We start from the raw sequence: 19,629 nt of genomic DNA on the forward strand, positions 1-19,629 counted from the left end.
ATCTGTTGATTCTAACTTCAACATGTCCTTATGAAACTGATTTTAATAAAATGTGTCACCATTTTTAAAAGCCCCCTCAGAGCTATCAGTTAAATGTCTTTTAACTACTCATGAAGTTATGGTTCGCTATAGCTCATAGAAATGAACGCTTTCGTGTGTCGTTATCATCAAGGTGACGTTTGTGATTCATCATATACTTTCATCGGGTATTTTTTCAATACATGTGTCTGCGTGTAAAGCAAACATGTACCTCTCCAACCCGGAAACTGCTCCAACAAGATCCTGCTCACCTTACACAGCCTCCGTTTGCGGGGGTGACAGCATTGACGGAGGAGGAGACAATCCAAGTTTGTTAATACGGACGCCGCAAGTCTTGTGGACTAAAATGGGCAACTCTGACTCCAAATTACACTTCAGAAAAGCGGTTATCCAGCTCACAACCAAAACACAGGTTTGGAAATTTTAAAGGCCGATGATTTACATATTGATACTAATTTTCTGTTTTTGTAGACATTTAGAGCAACATGAGAGCGCACCAGATGGTACAACGCTGTGATGATGGGATTAATGCCAAACATGTGGGAAAATACTATACATTGAATGTTTTTCTTAGGAGTATTATATTCTCTTCAAGAGAAATGTCATTTTTGCTGTTCACCTCGATTAACGTCGCTTTAAACTATTTTTCTCAAAGTATAGGTCGAATTGTCAAATGATTCATGGATCTGTTTTCTTGATGAAGTTTGGAAAACAAACAAAACAACACCAACGTTTATTATCAAACGCTTACTATTATGCCAAAGGGCTACAACCACTACTTTATACAGCTCTGTGAACTAGTCAGGTTTTAATGTCATTTTTGTCGCCTGAAATAACTGAACCTGGGTAAGGTGAACGGAAAACACACTCAAGAAAAGAGAGAGTGAGAGCGTTAGAGTTATTTAACGCTCTGAGTAAGAACCCACTGTACCCTTAATACCAGAGCATTTGGGGGGGGGGGGGGGGGGGGGGGGGGGGGGGGGTAAATGTTTGTTTGTTTTGGTTTGTTTGGAAAGATGGTTGTGGTTCTTCAGTCCACAAACCTATGATCTCATAAGTGCTCAGTAATTTCATTATTATTATTGTTGTTGTTGTTGTTGTTGTTCGGAGGTAATACTGCATGCAATTTTTTTAAAAAAAAAAATGGTATCCCATCCCAGTGGACACATCTCAAACTCACATTAATTCAGTTTATACCAGACTTACGCCACAGGTAGTTTATACTGCCGCCTTTGACCTGAAAGGTGAACCTCACTCTGTCCAGTCTGTCATTGGCAACGTTAAGTTCTGAAATCCATGAGCCCATAACGAGAGATTTATGATAGACCATGTGAAGAGAAGGAAAATCCTTTTTTTTAAAAAAAAAAAAGACTTTTTCATATGCATTCCTCTGTTTATGGATTTAACACTTTCACTCATTTATGACCATTTTCATTAATGATAACGAGACAGGAGAGGAGAGGACAGAACAGCACAACAGAGGACAGGAGAATAGTGACCTTTACTTTTGTCAGAGCAGCAGTCTTGCATAAGTGCTCCTGGGTGACGTGTGTATAAAGAGACAGTGACTGGTGACTGAGTTGGGATGTGAGGCCACTGTGCAGTCATCTGGCTGTAAGACAGTATAGTGCAACATGGGAAACATGACTGAGCCTTGTCTGTTGTTCCAAACCCATCAGCCAGTGGAGGCCACAGATGATGCCTTCTGGGACCAGTTCTGGGCTGACACCACCACCACAGTGCAGGATGTGTTCGCTCTGGTGCCGGCCGCGGAGATCCGTGCCGTCCGAGAGGAATCACCCTCCAATCTGGCAACCCTGTGTTACAAGGTGAGACTATGGATGGGAAAATTCTTATGTTCTGTCTCTCTAAAGTCAGCATGAGGTGAAGTTTCACAAAATCAGACAGTAGTGAAACCTGTAAAAAGGAGCGCAATGTAAGGTATCAGCTAGAACAGTGGTTTGATGTCAAATCTTGATCCACAATTGCTTTAAGCTAGTGTGACTGGGGGAGGAGTCTTAGTGAGGTCATTTTTCAGTCAGTTTAGATGGTTGAGTAATCAAAATGGATTCCTAATGTGTAGCGGTTGTCATTTAACTTTTGCCAGCAAACACCTCTTTAAATTTTAATTGAGCTAAGCCAATGAATAATTAATGAGGAGCTTTGCTGTGATGTAATGATGATATTATAGTACTTGTTAAGGTGACAGGTATGCCTACTTTCTCCATAGTGAGACTGTAAGTAGTGTAGACTGTAGTTTTTGGCCTCAGCAGCCTGGCAGTTTTAGTTGAACTAGGTAACGCATGGTTTTTCATTACCCGTGACTGAGTAACGCATGGTTTTTCGTTACCAGTGACTGGGTGACGCGTGGTTTTTCGTTACCCGTGACTGGGTGACGCGTGGTTTTTCGTTACCCGTGACTGGGTGACGCGTGGTTTTTCGTTACCCGTGACTGGGAGACGCGTGGTTTTTCGTTACCCGTGACTGGGAGACGCGTGGTTTTTCGTTACCCGTGACTGGGAGACGCGTGGTTTTTCGTTACCCGTGACTGGGAGATATTTTATGATTGAGAAAGGACTGTGCTGAAAAAGCACATTTTGTGATCAGAACTGTTACTGTTACTAGACAGCAAAAAAACCCGCCCTGATCTGTAAAGTAAAATAACAGTTTCACAGCCGTCACAACTCTGCCATTTACAGACCATGATTTTTTTTCTCTCTGTCTCTCTCTCTCTCTCTGTCTAGCTCCCTTACATTCTATTTGGGTGTGTAAGTGTAGTGGAATATAGATGTATGAGGTGAACAGAGAGGACAAACAGACTGAAAGAAAGACCCATGCACAGGTTATTTACCCTCGTAGCCACCAAGCCTGTGCATCCATGGTGTGTTCTGTAATAATCGGTGTGGTTACAATTCAATTCATGACTGTTGTCATGTTGTGCAGCTGTAGCCTGGTGGCCCGGAGGTCAGAGGTGAGGAGCTGGAGGCAGATGGGCCATTGTACATTGGCTTTATCTCCCATAAAGCCTTTACTGCCAGGCTGTGTGCCTGTAAGGAAAGAACAGGATATACTGCTTAATGTGTGTTTACCTTGCAGACTAATGTGTCTATTGTCAACCTCACAGTGCAGGGCCTTTTATTTGTTTAGGCTTATTTCAGAATTATGCCATAGCCAAGTGAGTTCAAATAGTTATTTTGAAATATCTGTGTATATGTATTTGAGATTTGATTGGACTTGTTTCGTTTACAGGAAAGCATGTTACATGCATTTCTCTGGTATTCTGTGGCTCTGTGTGTGTGTGTGTGTGTGTGTGTGTGTGTGTGTGTGTGTGTGTGTGTGTGTGTGTGTGTGAATGTGTGTGTGTGTGTGTGTGTGAATGTGTCTTTATACATGCATGTATGTGCACATTTATCTCTTATTGTGTGTGTGTGTGCGTGCGCGCGTGTGTGTGTGTGGTTGTGTGCATGTGTGGATGTGTGTGTGATTCAGGCAGTGGAGAAGCTGATCCAGGGGGCAGAATCAGGCTGTCCGTCAGACAGGGAGAGACAGACAGTTCTGAACTGCATCCGTCTTCTCACCCGGATCCTGCCCTACATCTATGAGGACCCAGACTGGCGCGGTTTCTTCTGGTCCACAATACCCGGTGCCGGACACTCAGGGGTGAGTGTGCGCTGGAGAATGTTTCCTCACAGTCACCCCCTCTTTCTCTCATTCTTTCTCTGTTATTTACATTTTCTTTTTTCCTTTCTCTCTCTCTCTCTCTCTCTTTCTCTCTTTCTCTGTCTGCCTCATTTCTCAGCCCCCTTCATACATTTCTTTTGCTTTTCTCCTTTGGTCTTTTACTTCTGATCTGAGTAGCTTTTATCCATAACACCCAAAGCGCATTTCATCTGCAGACCACTTTAGATAGTGTGAAATGTGTGAGGGGACATCACTATGGTTACAGAGACTTCAGAGGTATTCATTTCCATGGTCCCTTGTTAAGACTGCATTCACAGTACAGCACTCCGACTTCAGCACTCTGTCATGTGTTGACTTACAGGTGTCGAGCCTCTGACACGATCCCTTGACAGAAAAAAAAAACGTAGTAGTGTGGTTTCAGTGTGGCCTCTTTAGAATAACACCACACTGTAGTTGGTTCTGTGAGATATTGATTGTTTGCTCCAGTTTATCTGAGTGGACGTGTTATGTGACTGAGTCTATATTGAGCTGCAGACAGAGAGGCTTTATATGGGTTCACCTTAAGAGACCTCTTGGAGTCTCTGTGTGTGGTCCACAATGCTGCTATCTTTCTAACACACACTCGCACAAACACACACCATCTCTTTACAATATGATTGGGAATAGAAACATGCATGTCAGACTAATACATGGCAGTCTTTATTAGTATCTTGTTTTTTTTAATGTTTTTCAATTAAGCAGAAAAGATTTGTAAATTAAAAGGTTTAAGAATCATCTGAAGATGTCTTTCATGAAGAGCTAGAGTATTGCCATGAACTCATGCTGTGTAATTGAAAATGAGCACTAACAGTGTGATTAAAATTTTCTGCTTTTAAAAGTGGTTAGGCAACATTCCACTGTCTAAATGTTCCTTTTAGTGACCAAAGTGTCCCCATCTGAGTTTAGCCAGGTAGTTATGTAGTCCTATAATGAGGGGGGTTGTACATAGCAGCTGCTCCCACATCAGAACACAGGACCATGTACAATTCACAAAAAGATCAACCAGATATCTGTACTGGTCTGGGAACAGTCACTGTTTTGCTCATCATTTCTGAGGCTGAGAATTCTGACTCCAGACCAGTTCAAAATCGTAAACCAGAATCAGCTTTTCTGACTTCTGTCAACGTGTGTATCTGTCTCTGTTAGTGCATATGAGCCTGTCTGGTCTCCAGTTACCTTCCCTCTGGAAAAAGGCTGACTGTGAACAGTGCTCATATTGTGTGCTTGTCTCTCAGTAGGTAGTGCAGAGGTATTGGGTAACCTTTAATTAAACTGTTTCACTGAGCGAATGAAGAAATGTTATATTAATCTCTCTGGGTGAGTGAACGCTACCATAGATTAAAATGGTTTTGCTTTTTCTGGCAGTTCACTGTTGATACCTGGTCAGTCTGTTGGTCAGGAGAGAGAAACGCACCCAAGTCCAACCAGGCTTTTTGTTCTTGTCCTGTGTGTGTTGCCTAACACAGCAATTTAGGTGGAAAAGTGCTACCTTGCTATTAATTATTGAGCATTTCCTGCACTGCTGACTTCCTGTTACAGTGCAGTTATGCAAAATTCATTTGAAATCATGCAAGTAGATGGCCAAAAAACTCAACATAAGTATGAAGTAGTAAGTATGTAGCAGTAGTGAAGCTATACACGGCTGTTTAACCTGAAAGGTTAAAATGACTACGTGGCAAATTATTCACAAATATTTTTTTTTTGGTCAGAAATTGTAAAGAGAGAAAAGAGTAAGAAATGGGTCTTTGCCCTTACTCGGCAGGAAGAGGAAGGTGATGATGACTACGCGCGGCCGCTGGCGGAGTCTCTCCTGCTCGCTCTGGCTGACCTGCTCTTCTGTCCAGACTTCACTGTCCAGAGTCACAAGAAGACAGGACCGGTGAGAATGCTCCTCTGCTTTATCACACACACACACACACACACACAGACACACACACACAGACACACACACACAGACACAGACACACACACACACACACACACACAGACACACACACAGACACACACTTACACACACACACAGACACACACACAGACACACACTTACACACACACACACACACACACACACACACACACACACAGACACACACACAGACACACACTTACACACACACACAGTCACACACACAGACACACACTTACACACACACACACACACACACACACAGACACACACACAGACACACACACAGACACACACACACACACACACACACACACACAGACACACATGCCTGTCAGAAACCATGATTTTCATGCTGTATTTAAATAGTAACACTGATTTGTTACTATATGTCACTGATATACTGAACCTCATTCAGAACCTCATTCAAGACCCTCATTGTAGTTTTTTATACCCAAGATTGAGTCCGTTGTTTGAACTTCATTCCATGCTTTTGCATTTTTGCTGTGATTCACATGTGAGGAAAATATAGTCATTTGTAATTTTGCTACGAACCTGAAAACACAAACTCTCATTATGAAGTCTGTCATAGGAACAGTGCAGTCCAAAATGGTGGAATATGAATGAGTCTTAAGATATTAATGAACTGCAAATTCCACTCAGAAATAAACCATAGTTAAAATCTGAGAGATGATTTTTATGTAAGACATCATTTTTCGCATTCTCTGTGAGACCTGCCCTGAAGTTTGACGTAGTTTTATAATGGATATGTGACCAAATCGAAATAGTTTTGACTCAGAGAACAACTCACAGGCTTTCATTTCCTTAGATTCTTTACCTCTCTCACTGGTATTAATGCATTTCATTACATGTTGAGCCAGCCCTGGTGTGTCACTGCCTCACTGCTGATTCTAAGTTGAACTGTGACTAACAGAGGTCTCATTCAAGGCGTTTGATAAGAGTTGAAATCAGGTGAGGTATTTGTAGACAGTGCTAAAATATGAGTCAGTATTAAGGTAGGTGAACACAGATCAACAACTTTATATTGTTTCAAACAAAAGGGACAGATTCAGCATAAAGCGAGATTAGGTTTAAATCAAGACCACTGAAATACCGTAAAACAACATTCTCACATTTGGTTGGGATTTTTTTGGGGGGGGGTGTTCTTCCTTTTTTCTTCATCATGTGGCCCTCTCTCTCTCTCTCTCTCTCTCTCTCTTTCTCACTTGTACACACACTCACACACACACCCCTCTATGCTGGTTGGGTTGTGAAGTTAATGAGTGACCGCAGTGTTTAGGTGAGGTGTGGCCACTGGTGATGTTTGTGAACTAGGCTGGAGAGTGGAGGGCATGGATGACTGATCCACATTGTGCAAACAGAACACATGCTAACCTCCAGTCACCTGCTTACTACCAACCTCGCAGAGAGTGTCTGAGTGCGGTTGTGCGCGAACGCGGGCGTGTATGTATGTGTGCGTGCGTGTGTGTGTGTGTGTGTTAGCCTACCAGGCAATGGAAAGTTGGCCAGAGGCTGCATTCGTCCCCATTGACGAGTGCACGTCCAGATATTTTAAGGCCAAAGCAAGGTGACGTTTTCTTCAGCTTATTTGTGTGAGGGCCCTCCTGTTCTGTTGTCACCTCGTCTCCCTTCTTAATTCCATGCTTTGTCCAAGAGAGAGACTTTTGTGGTCATTCCATGGCACATTCAAATGTATTTAAAGTTGCTGTGGTGTTATCTTTGCTGAACTGCTGTTGTCATCGCTCATATCTGTTAACTGACTAGTGACTGTGGAGGAGTGTGTTCACATCTGACAGATGTCTGGCTGGTATCCAGACACACAGTTAGACACACGTATACACTCACACGCACACATACACACACACATCCCATGAAATGAGAACCCTAACAAAGTACCTGCTTTCTAAAGACCATCTACAGTTGTCTCTGTAAAGAATGTAAGTGAAGAAGGTATTTCACCACTACAGTGAGGTTTGATTCGTTGCTAAGATAATTAAGTTAAGTTTAAGTTTCAGTGATTGCGCGCACACACACACTGTGAATAGTGAGCAGTGAATTTGTCCTCTGCATTTAACCCATCCAACACACCAGGAGCATTAGGGTGAAGTGCCTTGCTCAAGGGCACACGGCCATGGATGTTGGGCCTGGGAATCGAACCGGCAACCCTCCAGTCACAAGCCCGGTTCGCTACCCTTTAGACCACGGCTGCCCTTATGAGCTCTAATACTATATGAACCTGCGCAGCAAATAGACACTCCCCAAGAGCCCCAAAACAGGAAATAAAAGCCCTTCTACTCTCACCAAAACAGGAAATAAAAGCCCCTCTACTCTCACCAAAACAGGAAATAAAAGCCCCTCTACTCTCACCAAAACAGGAAATAAAAGCCCCTCTACTCTCACCAAAACAGGAAATAAAAGCCCCTCTACTCTCACCAAAACAGGAAATAAAGGCCCTTCAACGCTCACCAAAACAGGAAATAAAAGCCCCTTTACTCTGATCAATACAGGAAATGAAAACCCTTCTATGTTGTTTTGTTTCCAGAGATTGAGTTCAGAGCCCTTTATTAGAGAATTTACGTTGCTTATGCAGTCTACTATTAGACATGCTGGACTTAAGCATAGGAGTCTACTATTAGACATGCTGGACTTAAGCATGGGAGTCTACTATTAGACATGCTGGACTTAAGCATAGGAGTCTACTATTAGACATGCTGGACTTAAGCACGGGAGTCTACTATTAGACATGCTGGACTTAAGCATAGGAGTATACTATTAGACATGCTGGACTTAAGCATAGGAGTCTACTATTAGACATGCTGGACTTAAGCATAGGAGTCTACTAATAGACATGCTGGACTTAAGCATAGGAGTCTACTAATAGACATGCTGGACTTAAGCATAGGAGTCTACTAATAGACATGCTGGACTTAAGCATAGGAGTCTACTATTAGACATGCTGGACTTAAGCATAGGAGTCTACTAATAGACATGCTGGACTTAAGCATAGGAGTATACTATTAGACATGCTGGACTTAAGCATAGGAGTCTACTATTAGACATGCTGGACTTAAGCATAGGAGTCTACTATTAGACATGCTGGACTTAAGCACGGGAGTCTACTATTAGACATGCTGGACTTAAGCATAGGAGTCTACTATGAGACATGCTGGACTTAAGCACGGGAGTCTACTATTAGACATGCTGGACTTAAGCACGGGAGTATACTATTAGACATGCTGGACTTAAGCATAGGAGTCTACTATTAGACATGCTGGACTTAAGCATAGGAGTATACTATTAGACATGCTGGACTTAAGCATGGGAGTCTACTATTAGACATGCTGGACTTAAGCATAGGAGTCTACTATTAGACATGCTGGACTTAGCAGTTAATGGCACATTCTATGTTAGAAGTCCAATAGGATCTTCTGATGAATCAAGATCTTCGACACTGACAAACATGTGATAGTCACATAGAGGGAGAGCATTTATTTATTAAATGAAAGTCGATTTTTCTATATTATACACCTTTTAAGTTGTAAACCTCTACTTAAACCTCTACTGAAACCTCTAGTTAACCCTCTAGTTAAACCTCTACTTAAGCTACAATCAGTATGTCACTCAGACTTGTTTGTGTTTGTGATTCTTAAAAATCAGAGAACTGGATGTTTAGGTCTGCATTTCCCAAAATGCATAGAAATTGATCATCATGAAACAGTGAATACATAGTTGTTTGAAATTTTGCATTGCCTCACACACAAAAGCTTTCATAATCTGATGTGTTAAAGCTGCAGGCCTGAAGTCTTTCACTACTTTAAAATCATGTTTTTTAATACTTGACTTGTATGAGATGTTTTCCATTATGAAGGAATGGCAATGAAAATAAATCATTAAATATATAAAATAACTCACCAGCAAACACTTCATGGAAATATGGCCTAATGCTATGTGATCTGTTGACCTTGTTGTTCTTTCAATATTTTCAAAGTTACTGTATTTTTATTTCCAGGCTATTGTCACTACTAGAGAGTTCCACAGCTTTTAGCGTTCATATGGTTCTTTTATTAATGTAATTTATCATTTAGAATTCATAGCATTACAATTAAAATTCATTCCTAAGTTTTACTTTGACATGTCATATTTATTGCCATAGTATCGTAATATGTTAATTTGCTTTGTGACATAATAATGCTATGGGGCAGCTTATGAATATTAGTCAGAGAAACAGGGGAGAGCAGAAGCTTTGCTTCTATTGTGATGTCATACACTGCATCATTTTAGAGCCTGATGGTCCAATCAGAATAGCCCTCTGGTTTTCTGTCATCCCAAACAAAGATCAGTGTTCTTTTGTGTGTTCTCAAAGGGAAACATAGAACAAGGTGTGGTACACACACACATACACACACACATTTAGGTGACCAGGTTTTTTGCATATCATAGCCACATTACTGATTCTCTACATCCTCAGAAGCATAGGAATATGCTCGTCAGCCTTCCTCTTGTTACATTTTGCAATTCACACACACACACACACACAAAGACACACACACAAACACATCACCCTTGCCCTTATACACTGCTGGCTCCTGTGACTGATAACCATTGTGGCGGCACGGTGTTGGTAACTATGTTAAGCAGCTAGTGCATGCTGGCCTTACAGGGTTTCAGCACATGCTTTTGTGCTCCTTATTATATTTCAGATAAAACTACCAACACTGACTGGCAGGCCTGGCCAATGTCCTGTCTCTCTTCAGCAGGACAGAGGGGAATCTGACAGCCTGCCCACTCTAACGTTTAGGTTGTCATTATGCTACAGCTACAGTCATGAATCAGAGAAACTGCATGGCGTTTCCAATTTAGTTTTAGATTTCCAGACAAATGAATCCAGCCTCATGGCTGAGGACTTTGCCCTGTTCTTACTTGGGTTCACCTGAATAAACAAAATGTTGTCCAAAGTAAAACCTAATTACAAATTGTTCTGTCAGAGTGCATAGATGGACTGCCTATCAACATGAAATATACTCTGTGCTTTTCCTTACCCATTCCTTCTGTTCCTAGTCTCTGTCTCTGTCTCACTGTCTCCCTCTCTGTCTCCCTCCTCTCTCTCTCTCTCTCTCTCTCTCTCTCTCTCTCTCTCTCTCTCTCTCTCTCTCTCTCTCTGTTTGTGTGTGTCTGTATGTGTTTTCTCCCCAGGCTAATCAAATCTCAGGGGTTCTCAGTTTGATACAGATATTGACAGATATCCTGCTGACCCCTCCCTCAGCCTTTAAAGGTTGTATGAGAGCAGGGCAATAAATAAAAATACTTACATACATCATACATTATCCCTCTATCACTTAATGCCTTAAATACAAATACACTGTACTTGAACTTTACTCGAATAATTCGACTTTTCACCATTTAAAATTTCACTGAAGTTCAACCTGGTCCTCTGTTTCACAATATGTCCTCACTTTAGGGAAATAATGTTATCTGTCTTTATGTTCTGCATCCCCCCTCTCCACGGTACTTGATATCACCAGTGCTGTAGTCTTATCTTTAAATTAACTCTAATCATTTTCATCTGAGATTTAATAATCGGTGCCCTGGTGCAGAGTGTGTCTCACACAGACTAGAGTGACATACCTGTTGACGTTGCCTTCTCACTGTCCTGCAGGACCCAGGTGAGGCTATGCAGTCCATAGACACCTGTGAATACATCTGGGAGGCAGGAGTCGGCTTTGCCCAGTCTCCACCCCTCAACTACCTTCACGACCTCAACAGGTGTCGCCTCTCTCTCCTCCTCTTACATCCCTTGTTCCCTTCTCTCTTTCACCTTTTCATCAGTATTGATCACAAATGTTTCATCTTTAGATCACAAACCCATTTTGGCTCGGTTCTAAAAGGTTCCTTTGCTAATTTTTTTTTACTACTCTTTATTCATCCCATCCTTTTCCTCACCCACTCTGTCACACTCCTCCTCCTGTTTCACTTGTTCAGGACGGAGGTTTTGAAGCTGCTGCTCACCTGTTTCTCTGAGGCCATGTACCTGCCTCCGTCAGCCGACTCCAACACCATTAACCCATGGGTCAGGTTCTTCTGCTCCCCTGATAACAGGTACACGCACGCCATGCACGCACAAATGCTTGCATGCACACACACACACACATGCATGCACACGCGTCTGCATGCACATACACACACGCACATGGTTTCTCATACAAGTTCATTCATGTTGTAACTTTTTCTTTCTCACAAATCATTTGTCTCACTCCTCTTCTCTCTCACCCCTTCACCGACCCCACAACACACACACACACATACACACACACACACACACACACACACACACAGGCACGCCCTGCCTCTCTTCACGTCTCTGCTGAACATGGTGTGTGCGTATGATCCTGTTGGCTACGGCATCCCCTACAACCACCTGCTCTTCTCAGACCACCGGGAGACGCTGGTAGAACACGCCCTGCAACTTCTTATAGTTACACTGGACCAGGAGGTTCACACAGCCAACACCGCCGCTGCTGACTCCTCCACACAGGACTCCTCCAGCTCCACCTCTGCTCTGGAGGATCCTGAGGTAACACACGGGAGCGTAGTTTATGTTGGTGTTTCCTTTATTTTGGCAGTTACTTGTACATCCGTTGTCTAATGGATACGGAATTTAACAGTTTTCCCCTGAAAGAAAAGTTGTATGAATCTTTTTCTGTTATAGGCTTCAGGACCAGAAAATCTCTTTGTGAACTACCTGTCCAGGATCCACAGAGAAGAGGTATGAGTTCTAAACCTCTATAGTCTACACTTTAAAGCTGAGGGTGGTTGCTCTTCACAAGATTACGATATGAACAAATTACCGCCTCTCTCTCTCTCTCTCTCTCTCTCTCTCTCTCTCTCTCTCTCTCTCTCTCTCTCAGGACTTTCACTTCATCCTGAGGGGTGTGGCCAGACTTCTGACCAACCCCCTGATTCAGACCTACCTGCCTAACTCTACCAAGAAGATCCAGTTTCACCAGGAGCTACTGGTGTTCTTCTGGAAACTATGCGACTTCAACAAGGTATCAAAGACTCTTGCGTTCCAGAGTGTCAGTGTGTACACCTTCACTGTCTTAAAGCTTGTAAGCTTTTTGTTGGGTAAATGAAAGTTAATGTTCAATGGATGTTCTTGAATGCTGCACAGGTTTCTTGAAAATTTGCTGTGCATTTTGACAACCTCAAAATTTTTACAGTTTTAGTCTGCTGTTGCTTGGGTTGCTGCTTGTAATGAGAATGGGACTGCTTGTGTGTGTGTGTGTGTGTGTGTGTGTGAGAGAGAGAGAGAGAGAGAGAGAGGGAGAGGGAGAGGGAGAGTGTGTGTATAACAGTGTGTGTGTGTCCATCCATGCTTCATGAGATCACTTGGTGCCATCTGGAGCTGTGTGCGAGCTGGTTCCTGACTCCGTTTCATGCCCAATGCGCCATTTCTGTTACATCATCTCCCCTTCCTTCTGTCTCTGACCCAGGGAACATTTTGTAAAGAAAATCTTTATTTCTTTTCAATCCCCCTCAAAATTTTTATGCTGCTGGAAAGCAAAATTGTTATTTAGTTTAATGCAAAAACCAAAGAGGATGAGATCGTACGTGGATTTCAGATGATTTTGACTTTATGAATGTATTGGAACTTGGTTTGTGTTAACAGTGGTGTCCTTTGAACTTTTCTTTGTGATTCTTCCTCATTTTATGTCGTTCCTCTTTTGTTTTTTGTTTCAGAAATTCCTTTTCTACGTGCTAAAGAGCAGTGATGTTTTGGATATACTGGTGCCCATTCTTTTCTATCTGAATGATGCCCGTGCTGACCAGTGTGAGCTCTCTGTTTTATGCTTATTGATTTTAAGTATAAGTGTGAGACATAATCTATGCAGTTAAAATTGTAGCTCTTGATTATCTTGTGTGTGTGTGTATGTGTGTGTATGTGTGTGTGCGTGTGTGTGTGCGTGTGTTTGCGTGTGTGTTTGCGTGTGTGTGTTTGAATTTGTACGTTTGTTTCTGCTATGTTTGTGTGTTTGTGCTCTGTATGTGCGTGTGTGAATGCATGTGCGTGTGTGAATGCATGTGCGTGCGTGTGCACGTGTGTGTGTGTGTGTGTGTGTGTGTGTGTGTGTGTGTGTGTGTGTGTGTGTCTCTGTCTGTCTGCAGCCCGGGTTGGTCTCATGCACATTGGTGTATTCATCCTCCTGTTGCTGAGTGGAGAGAGGAATTTTGGTGTGCGTCTGAATAAACCCTATGCAGTGCGCGTGCCCATGGATATCCCCGTCTTCTCAGGGACTCATGCTGATCTCCTCATAGTGGTCAGACGCCACAGGCACATCCAACCCAACACTGCCATCTAGTGACAAAATCTTTCAACACAGTGTTAGATCAACATTTGCACAATGTCATGTCAGCATTAGGGCCAATCACCATTTGTTCTTGTAACCACTGTATGGCAGCAATATGCCAGGACTGTAGATCTTGATTTGAAAATTTATTTTTGGGTCATATTGATGCACAAAACAAAAGTAAATCTTCAGATCAAGATCTACAGCCTAAACAAGTCTCTGTAAATTGTTTGTTCACAGAAGTAAAAGTGATAATGAGTACTTGTTTTGTCCTTAACATCATTATTAGTTTTAGTCTGAAGTCCAAGTCATTTGTCTTTAACCTTTGAATATATCACTCATTTAGAAAAACTTCCATATTTGTGTACCAGTGTTGCTGATTTAATCACGCTAAAAGATCATGATATCTTTTTCCCCTTGGTTCAAATGTGTGTCTGACTGACAGGTTTTCCACAAGATCATCACTTCTGGACATCAGCGTCTCCAGCCCCTCTTTGACTGCCTGCTCACAATTGTCGTGAATGGTCAGTGTTCCTGACTCACTTTCGTCACCTGCTGGTTATACCTACTCACTGCAATGTGCCTTGATAATCTATTTAGATTTTTGTTTTTGCCCTGAAACATTACTTAAATAAATGTGTGAACTGTCTCCAGTTTCACCTTATCTAAAGAGTCTGTCCATGGTGGCTGCCAACAAGCTGCTTCATCTCCTGGAAGCATTTTCCACCAGTTGGTTCCTCTTCTCCAGCTCTCAGAATCACCACCTGGTCTTCTTCCTGCTTGAAGTCTTCAACAACATCATCCAGTATCAGTTTGACGGTAGGACTCAGTCTTTAGCATAGATTTGTTTACCTCAGCGTGTTTGTGATAACAGACTGAAAAAGAAAATACATATCGCCTCCTTCATACTGGAACCTTTTTATTTTGAGGTCATTCTGTGTTGAACTTCTCCTTCTTTTAACTGCTCTTGCGTTTTCTTGGTTTTCAGAATGTAAGGACTGAGAGAAAAATGTTTGTCAGGGGTTTAGTGGTCCCCTTAGAAGCCTGTTTTTTGGCAAAGATTGTATCTATCCAAAGCAAGGATCTCAGTGTTAGTGGTAGCTCAGGTTTTGTCCGCCAGTTTTTTTACTCTAGAACTGGTAATACTGCGTATGATCTTGTCAGGAGCTCTTTGTAGGTGTGCGATCTTATCTCCATCCTCTTTTTCCCCAGGTAACTATAACCTGGTGTATGCCATCATTCGCAAGCGCAGCATATTCCACCAGCTTGCCAACCTGCCCTCTGACCCCTTGTCCATCCAGAGGGCCTTGCAGAGGAAGAAGAGGACCTCTACTGGCATGTCTCGCACAAACTCCCAGGAGACCGTCTCCATGGAGGGCTCTCGCCCAGCCGTGCCCGCTGAACCGGGCACTCTGAAGGCCAGCCTAGTGGCTACGCCAGGTCTCTACTCCTACTGGTCCTCCAGTCCCCACCATTTAGACAGTAATGGAGATCTTTAGCCATGCTTTCTATAGGATAACAGTTAACTTAAATCTCAAAGGATCAGTTGACCAAAGATCAGCCAGATGAATCACATCACAGAAGTATAAGATTTCATGTTTGTAAGCATAAACAGTGCAGTTTTGTAGTGGATATCAGCCAAAGCTATTGATAACTTTCCTAAGGATTACTGCTGCACTCTCCAGAGCAGTTCTGGTTTAAAATGCATTTAATTTGACTGCAGTTCAGCACTGGGTTTAACTTAATCCATACGTGAGAAAGGGTTGACCCTCAGTGTTGATTTTCCTTCACCTCTTTAGCTATGTAGTGAGCTCATAGTGAGTTATCCATTCATGTTTTTCATTCCTTCCCCACAGGGATTGACAAATTGACAGAGAAATCCCAGGTGTCTCAGGATGGCACCATGGTATCTGTCCAAAAGGATGATGCCTCACAGAATCAGACAGAGAACAGTTCTCTGGTAGGACCATGCGACACTGAGTCCAACTCAGCCAAGAGCAATGAGGTAAAACCCAGTGCTAATCCAGAAACATCTCGGTCTACAGTTATATCACTGGTAGGATTAGGACTAGGATTGAGATTGAGATTGAAGCCACTGATCTTTGAGGGAAACACAGGATTTTTGAAAAGCATTGGTCATGACTCTCATGGAGATGACTGTTTAATGAGTTTGTTTAATTGTTTGTTGCAGGTTGCCCACGACGTCTCTGAGAGTGCCAGATGTCATCTGTCTAGTGTGTCATCGGCAGGACACTGGGTTCCTTCCTCAGACTGGGTGAGGATTCATGCAGGGAAATTTATATAGCCCTGGAAAAGGGGTTTAGTTCCTGTACTTACTGGTCACACTTGCTCCGTTCTTGAAACAGGAAAAAATAAAGAAGGACCATTCCCTCCATTAGAGAGAGAAGACTTAATGGGGGTGTATAGGGAAATTAATTATGCTGTTTTATTTGTTTACTCTTTACTCAAAGAAAGCCTTTGATTTGTAACATGAAACAGAGGAGGTTTGTGTTTCATATAGGATTTGAATAGAAAGAACAGAGTTTTAAGTACAGCAAACTTGTTGTTTGTCAATAAGTTTGTTGTAGTCAGTCAGTTTAGAGTGGTCCTCTTTCCCTTGATGCTCTATCCCTGCACTGGTCTCTTTCAGGTCCTCTCTTGGAAGAGTAAACTTCCCCTACAGACTATAATGAGGTTACTGCAGGTGCTTGTTCCACAGGTGGAGAAGATCTGCATTGACAAGTGAGTTAATGTTGATCTTTATGTGTATGTTACCTCATTTTGATTAGAACCATCATACATTTCAAGATATTTATGCTGTCATAATGCTTCATGTTGTAGTCATAATGTGTTGAACACTGTGTCCTGAACCAGTGATTCTCAACCCCCTACCCATTCATGCCCATTTGTGTTGCCTCCGCACAATGGCACACCTGCTTGGGATGATCTTGTTGGGATGGCCCTGGGATGGCCTGTTTATGGTCTGATCGGCTGAATAAGACGTGCTGAGACGGAGCTGAGTCTGATCGACGGTGGCTGTCTTTGAAATATGAACTTTAATTCATTTGCTTCGATGGTGTAAAAGTGTGAAATTTAATTGTGAAACCACTATTAGATCTTTGTGGTGTGATGTTCTTTACGTAGGTCTTTCATATTCCAACCTACTTTCATATTCAGTTTCTCTGACATTATGCATTTAAAATTTACTGCAGACACACACCGAAGAGGAAAAAATGTATGTTGGGCTTAAATATTTACAGCAATATTTACAACTGGTAATTCAACAACTGGTAATTCAACCTGTTTGTTCCGACACCTAATATTATGAGTGTCCCATTTCGCAGTGTAACAGTGCAGTTATACTAGATTTGTGTACACTGGAATTAGTCCACCATTGTCAGGTGAATAAAATGGGTTTGTTTCTAATCCAGGGGTCTAACAGATGAGTCAGAGATCTTGAAGTTCCTGCAGCATGGTACCCTGGTGGGTCTGCTCCCTGTCCCACACCCCATCCTCATCAGGAAGTACCAGGCCAACGCTGGCACAGCCATGTGGTTCCGCACATACATGTGGGGAGTCATCTACCTCCGGTAAGACCTCTAGCAGGCTGATAGAAGAATGAAGTGGTGGATGAGTGATGATGTGGAAGATGAATTCACAGACTTCCTCAGCATCCTTTGTCTGTCAAAATAGTTAGAACATCTATTTGTGTTTGTTTTCTAACAGTAAGAACTTTGTATTATTGCATTATCCCAATCAGTTACATTCAACATAAAATATATTCGTCATCGTTTTAGCTGCACAGTGCCTCAGAAATATTATTTCTTGTAAAATTGTTGTACCCATCACAGTCTGTTTTTAAAATGGATTGTCATGTCCTCTGTTTTGTTGGAACTCACCAGGCTGTCATGAGAAATTGATGTTCACGTAATGGAAATGTTATGTGTCCTGTTTTCTTGTTGCCACAGTAACGTGGATCCTCCAATTTGGTATGACACGGATGTCAAGCTCTTTGAAATTCAGAGGGTGTAATGACCGAATGTGGAGTAGACTTAGCCAACACACCTGATTGGCTGTTGAGAAGACAGACTTTTACTGCCCACTCAGTCTGCGGCCTGTTCGTTGACCAGCCCCTGGGAGAATCTAAAAGTGGAGATGCTGTCTTGATCGTAAAGACTTGAGAAGAAAGTGTCCTTTATTTCATTTTGATTCTTTATGTTTTGAGATTTCCTTTTGTTTTGTTTTGTTTTTCCTTACCAACTCCTGAATGCAACACATATTCAGTCAGTTTCACTGTTATGAATTTGTGTATTTTGGGCCTCTTTTGTGTTGTCATGATTTTAACACATTTACATGTGTGTGTCCCTCTGTGCGTGTGTGTGTATGTGTGTGAGAAGGTTAGTGATTTAATTTTGTAGAGACCTTACTCAAAGAGCTGTGAATAAAAATTAGATCTAGTCTAAGTCCACAGGAACAGTGCAGGTGGTATTAACACCATGAGCACCTGCTCAGAGAGAGAGAAAGAGAGAGAGAGAGAGAGAGAGAGAGAGAAAAAGATAGAAAAAGAGAGGACTGGAAATTTTGTATTCTTGAATTTAGATGAATGTGTCCACACTATACATATTTGCCTGTCTTCTCTGAGAGGAACTGTTCTGAGATTTTCCACGTTTGGCTAAAACTCTGTGATCTCATGAACTCTGTTAGTGTCACTTAGAGACAAACATAGGACAAGTCCACTTCACTGTAATATGATTCATGCATTTAGAGGCCATTAAAAAGGTTGTAAATTACAATAACGCATTAAATGAATTAGAGGTGTAGTTTTTTAAAGATTTTGTAGGACCATTATTTCATTTAAATAGAGTAGGAATGATCGCAGATTAGATCAACTTCCTCTTTTGTGAATTTTGGGGCTGAAATGTTTTTTGGTTTTTTTTGTCGGTGAAAAGTAAGTGTAGCCTTTGATTTGTTTTAAGGTATAAACCCAAGCCACTCAAATACAGAACACAGGAGTCATTTCGTTACCACTGTTTGTAGCTTTATTGTGAAGCTGAATCTGGAGCCGACTGCTCTGTCAAACACGACTCATAAAGAGGACGGACTCAGACGTTACACACACCAGCTATTCTAACCAAACACTGTGGGTATCAATGACTGTTTAACAAGGTTTCTATTATGAAAAGAAAAGGATTTCCAGGATTTCCCTCTGTAGTAGCATGAAGCTAGTCTTCCACCCAGGTTGCAGCCAATTTCTGACCAGTTTCCCGTCTGCTGAGATCTACATGCTGTCAGTACTTTATTCGCATCATGCTGTCTGTTTGTCATCTTTTGTCTTCCTTGACACATAAAGCTATCCAGCCATCAGCAGTCTGCACAATAAAGGTCATGGGAGGGAAAATAGGGGAAGAGTGTGATCCTAGATTGAGTCTTACTTTTACATGTACATCTATTCACTTAGAAGACACAACATCCAAGACAGGCAGAACACAAACCAAGCATGTAGCCATTAAGAAGCTGTGTGTGGCATATGTGCTGCTACTAAGTTCAGTGTCAGACCAGATTCAAGTGTAAGACCAGATACGAGTCTTACTCCTCATT

At 42.1% G+C, this 19,629-nt stretch overlaps 1 protein-coding gene across 1 annotated transcript; it reads left to right on the plus strand.

Annotated features, from left to right (window-relative positions):
• The first annotated feature begins 385 nt into the window (after positions 1-385).
• On the plus strand, positions 386-18,063 carry LOC115813160 (protein HID1-like). The gene is made up of 19 exons (XM_030775770.1): positions 386-451; positions 1,719-1,868; positions 3,529-3,699; positions 5,522-5,638; positions 11,343-11,449; positions 11,666-11,782; positions 12,020-12,257; positions 12,393-12,449; positions 12,592-12,732; positions 13,424-13,514; positions 13,850-14,001; positions 14,477-14,555; positions 14,686-14,850; positions 15,244-15,471; positions 15,888-16,068; positions 16,267-16,306; positions 16,682-16,773; positions 17,463-17,621; positions 18,000-18,063. The coding sequence occupies exons 1-19, from the start codon at positions 386-388 to the stop codon at positions 18,061-18,063; spliced, it is 2,415 nt and encodes an 804-aa protein (XP_030631630.1).
• The last annotated feature ends 1,566 nt before the right edge of the window (positions 18,064-19,629 follow it).

Source organism: Chanos chanos, chromosome 5 (assembly GCF_902362185.1).
Source record: "Chanos chanos chromosome 5, fChaCha1.1, whole genome shotgun sequence".
In the NCBI taxonomy this organism is placed as follows: domain Eukaryota; kingdom Metazoa; phylum Chordata; class Actinopteri; order Gonorynchiformes; family Chanidae; genus Chanos; species Chanos chanos.

Excerpts from the sequence above, each read along its gene's own strand:
- LOC115813160 (XM_030775770.1), top strand. The coding sequence starts at position 386 with ATGGGCAACTCTGACTCCAAATTACACTTCAGAAAAGCGGTTATCCAG. Across the intron at positions 3,700-5,521 it reads CCGGTGCCGGACACTCAGGG|GAAGAGGAAGGTGATGATGA; the intron begins GTGAGTGTGCGC and ends CTTACTCGGCAG. Across the intron at positions 16,774-17,462 it reads GAGAAGATCTGCATTGACAA|GGGTCTAACAGATGAGTCAG; the intron begins GTGAGTTAATGT and ends TTTCTAATCCAG.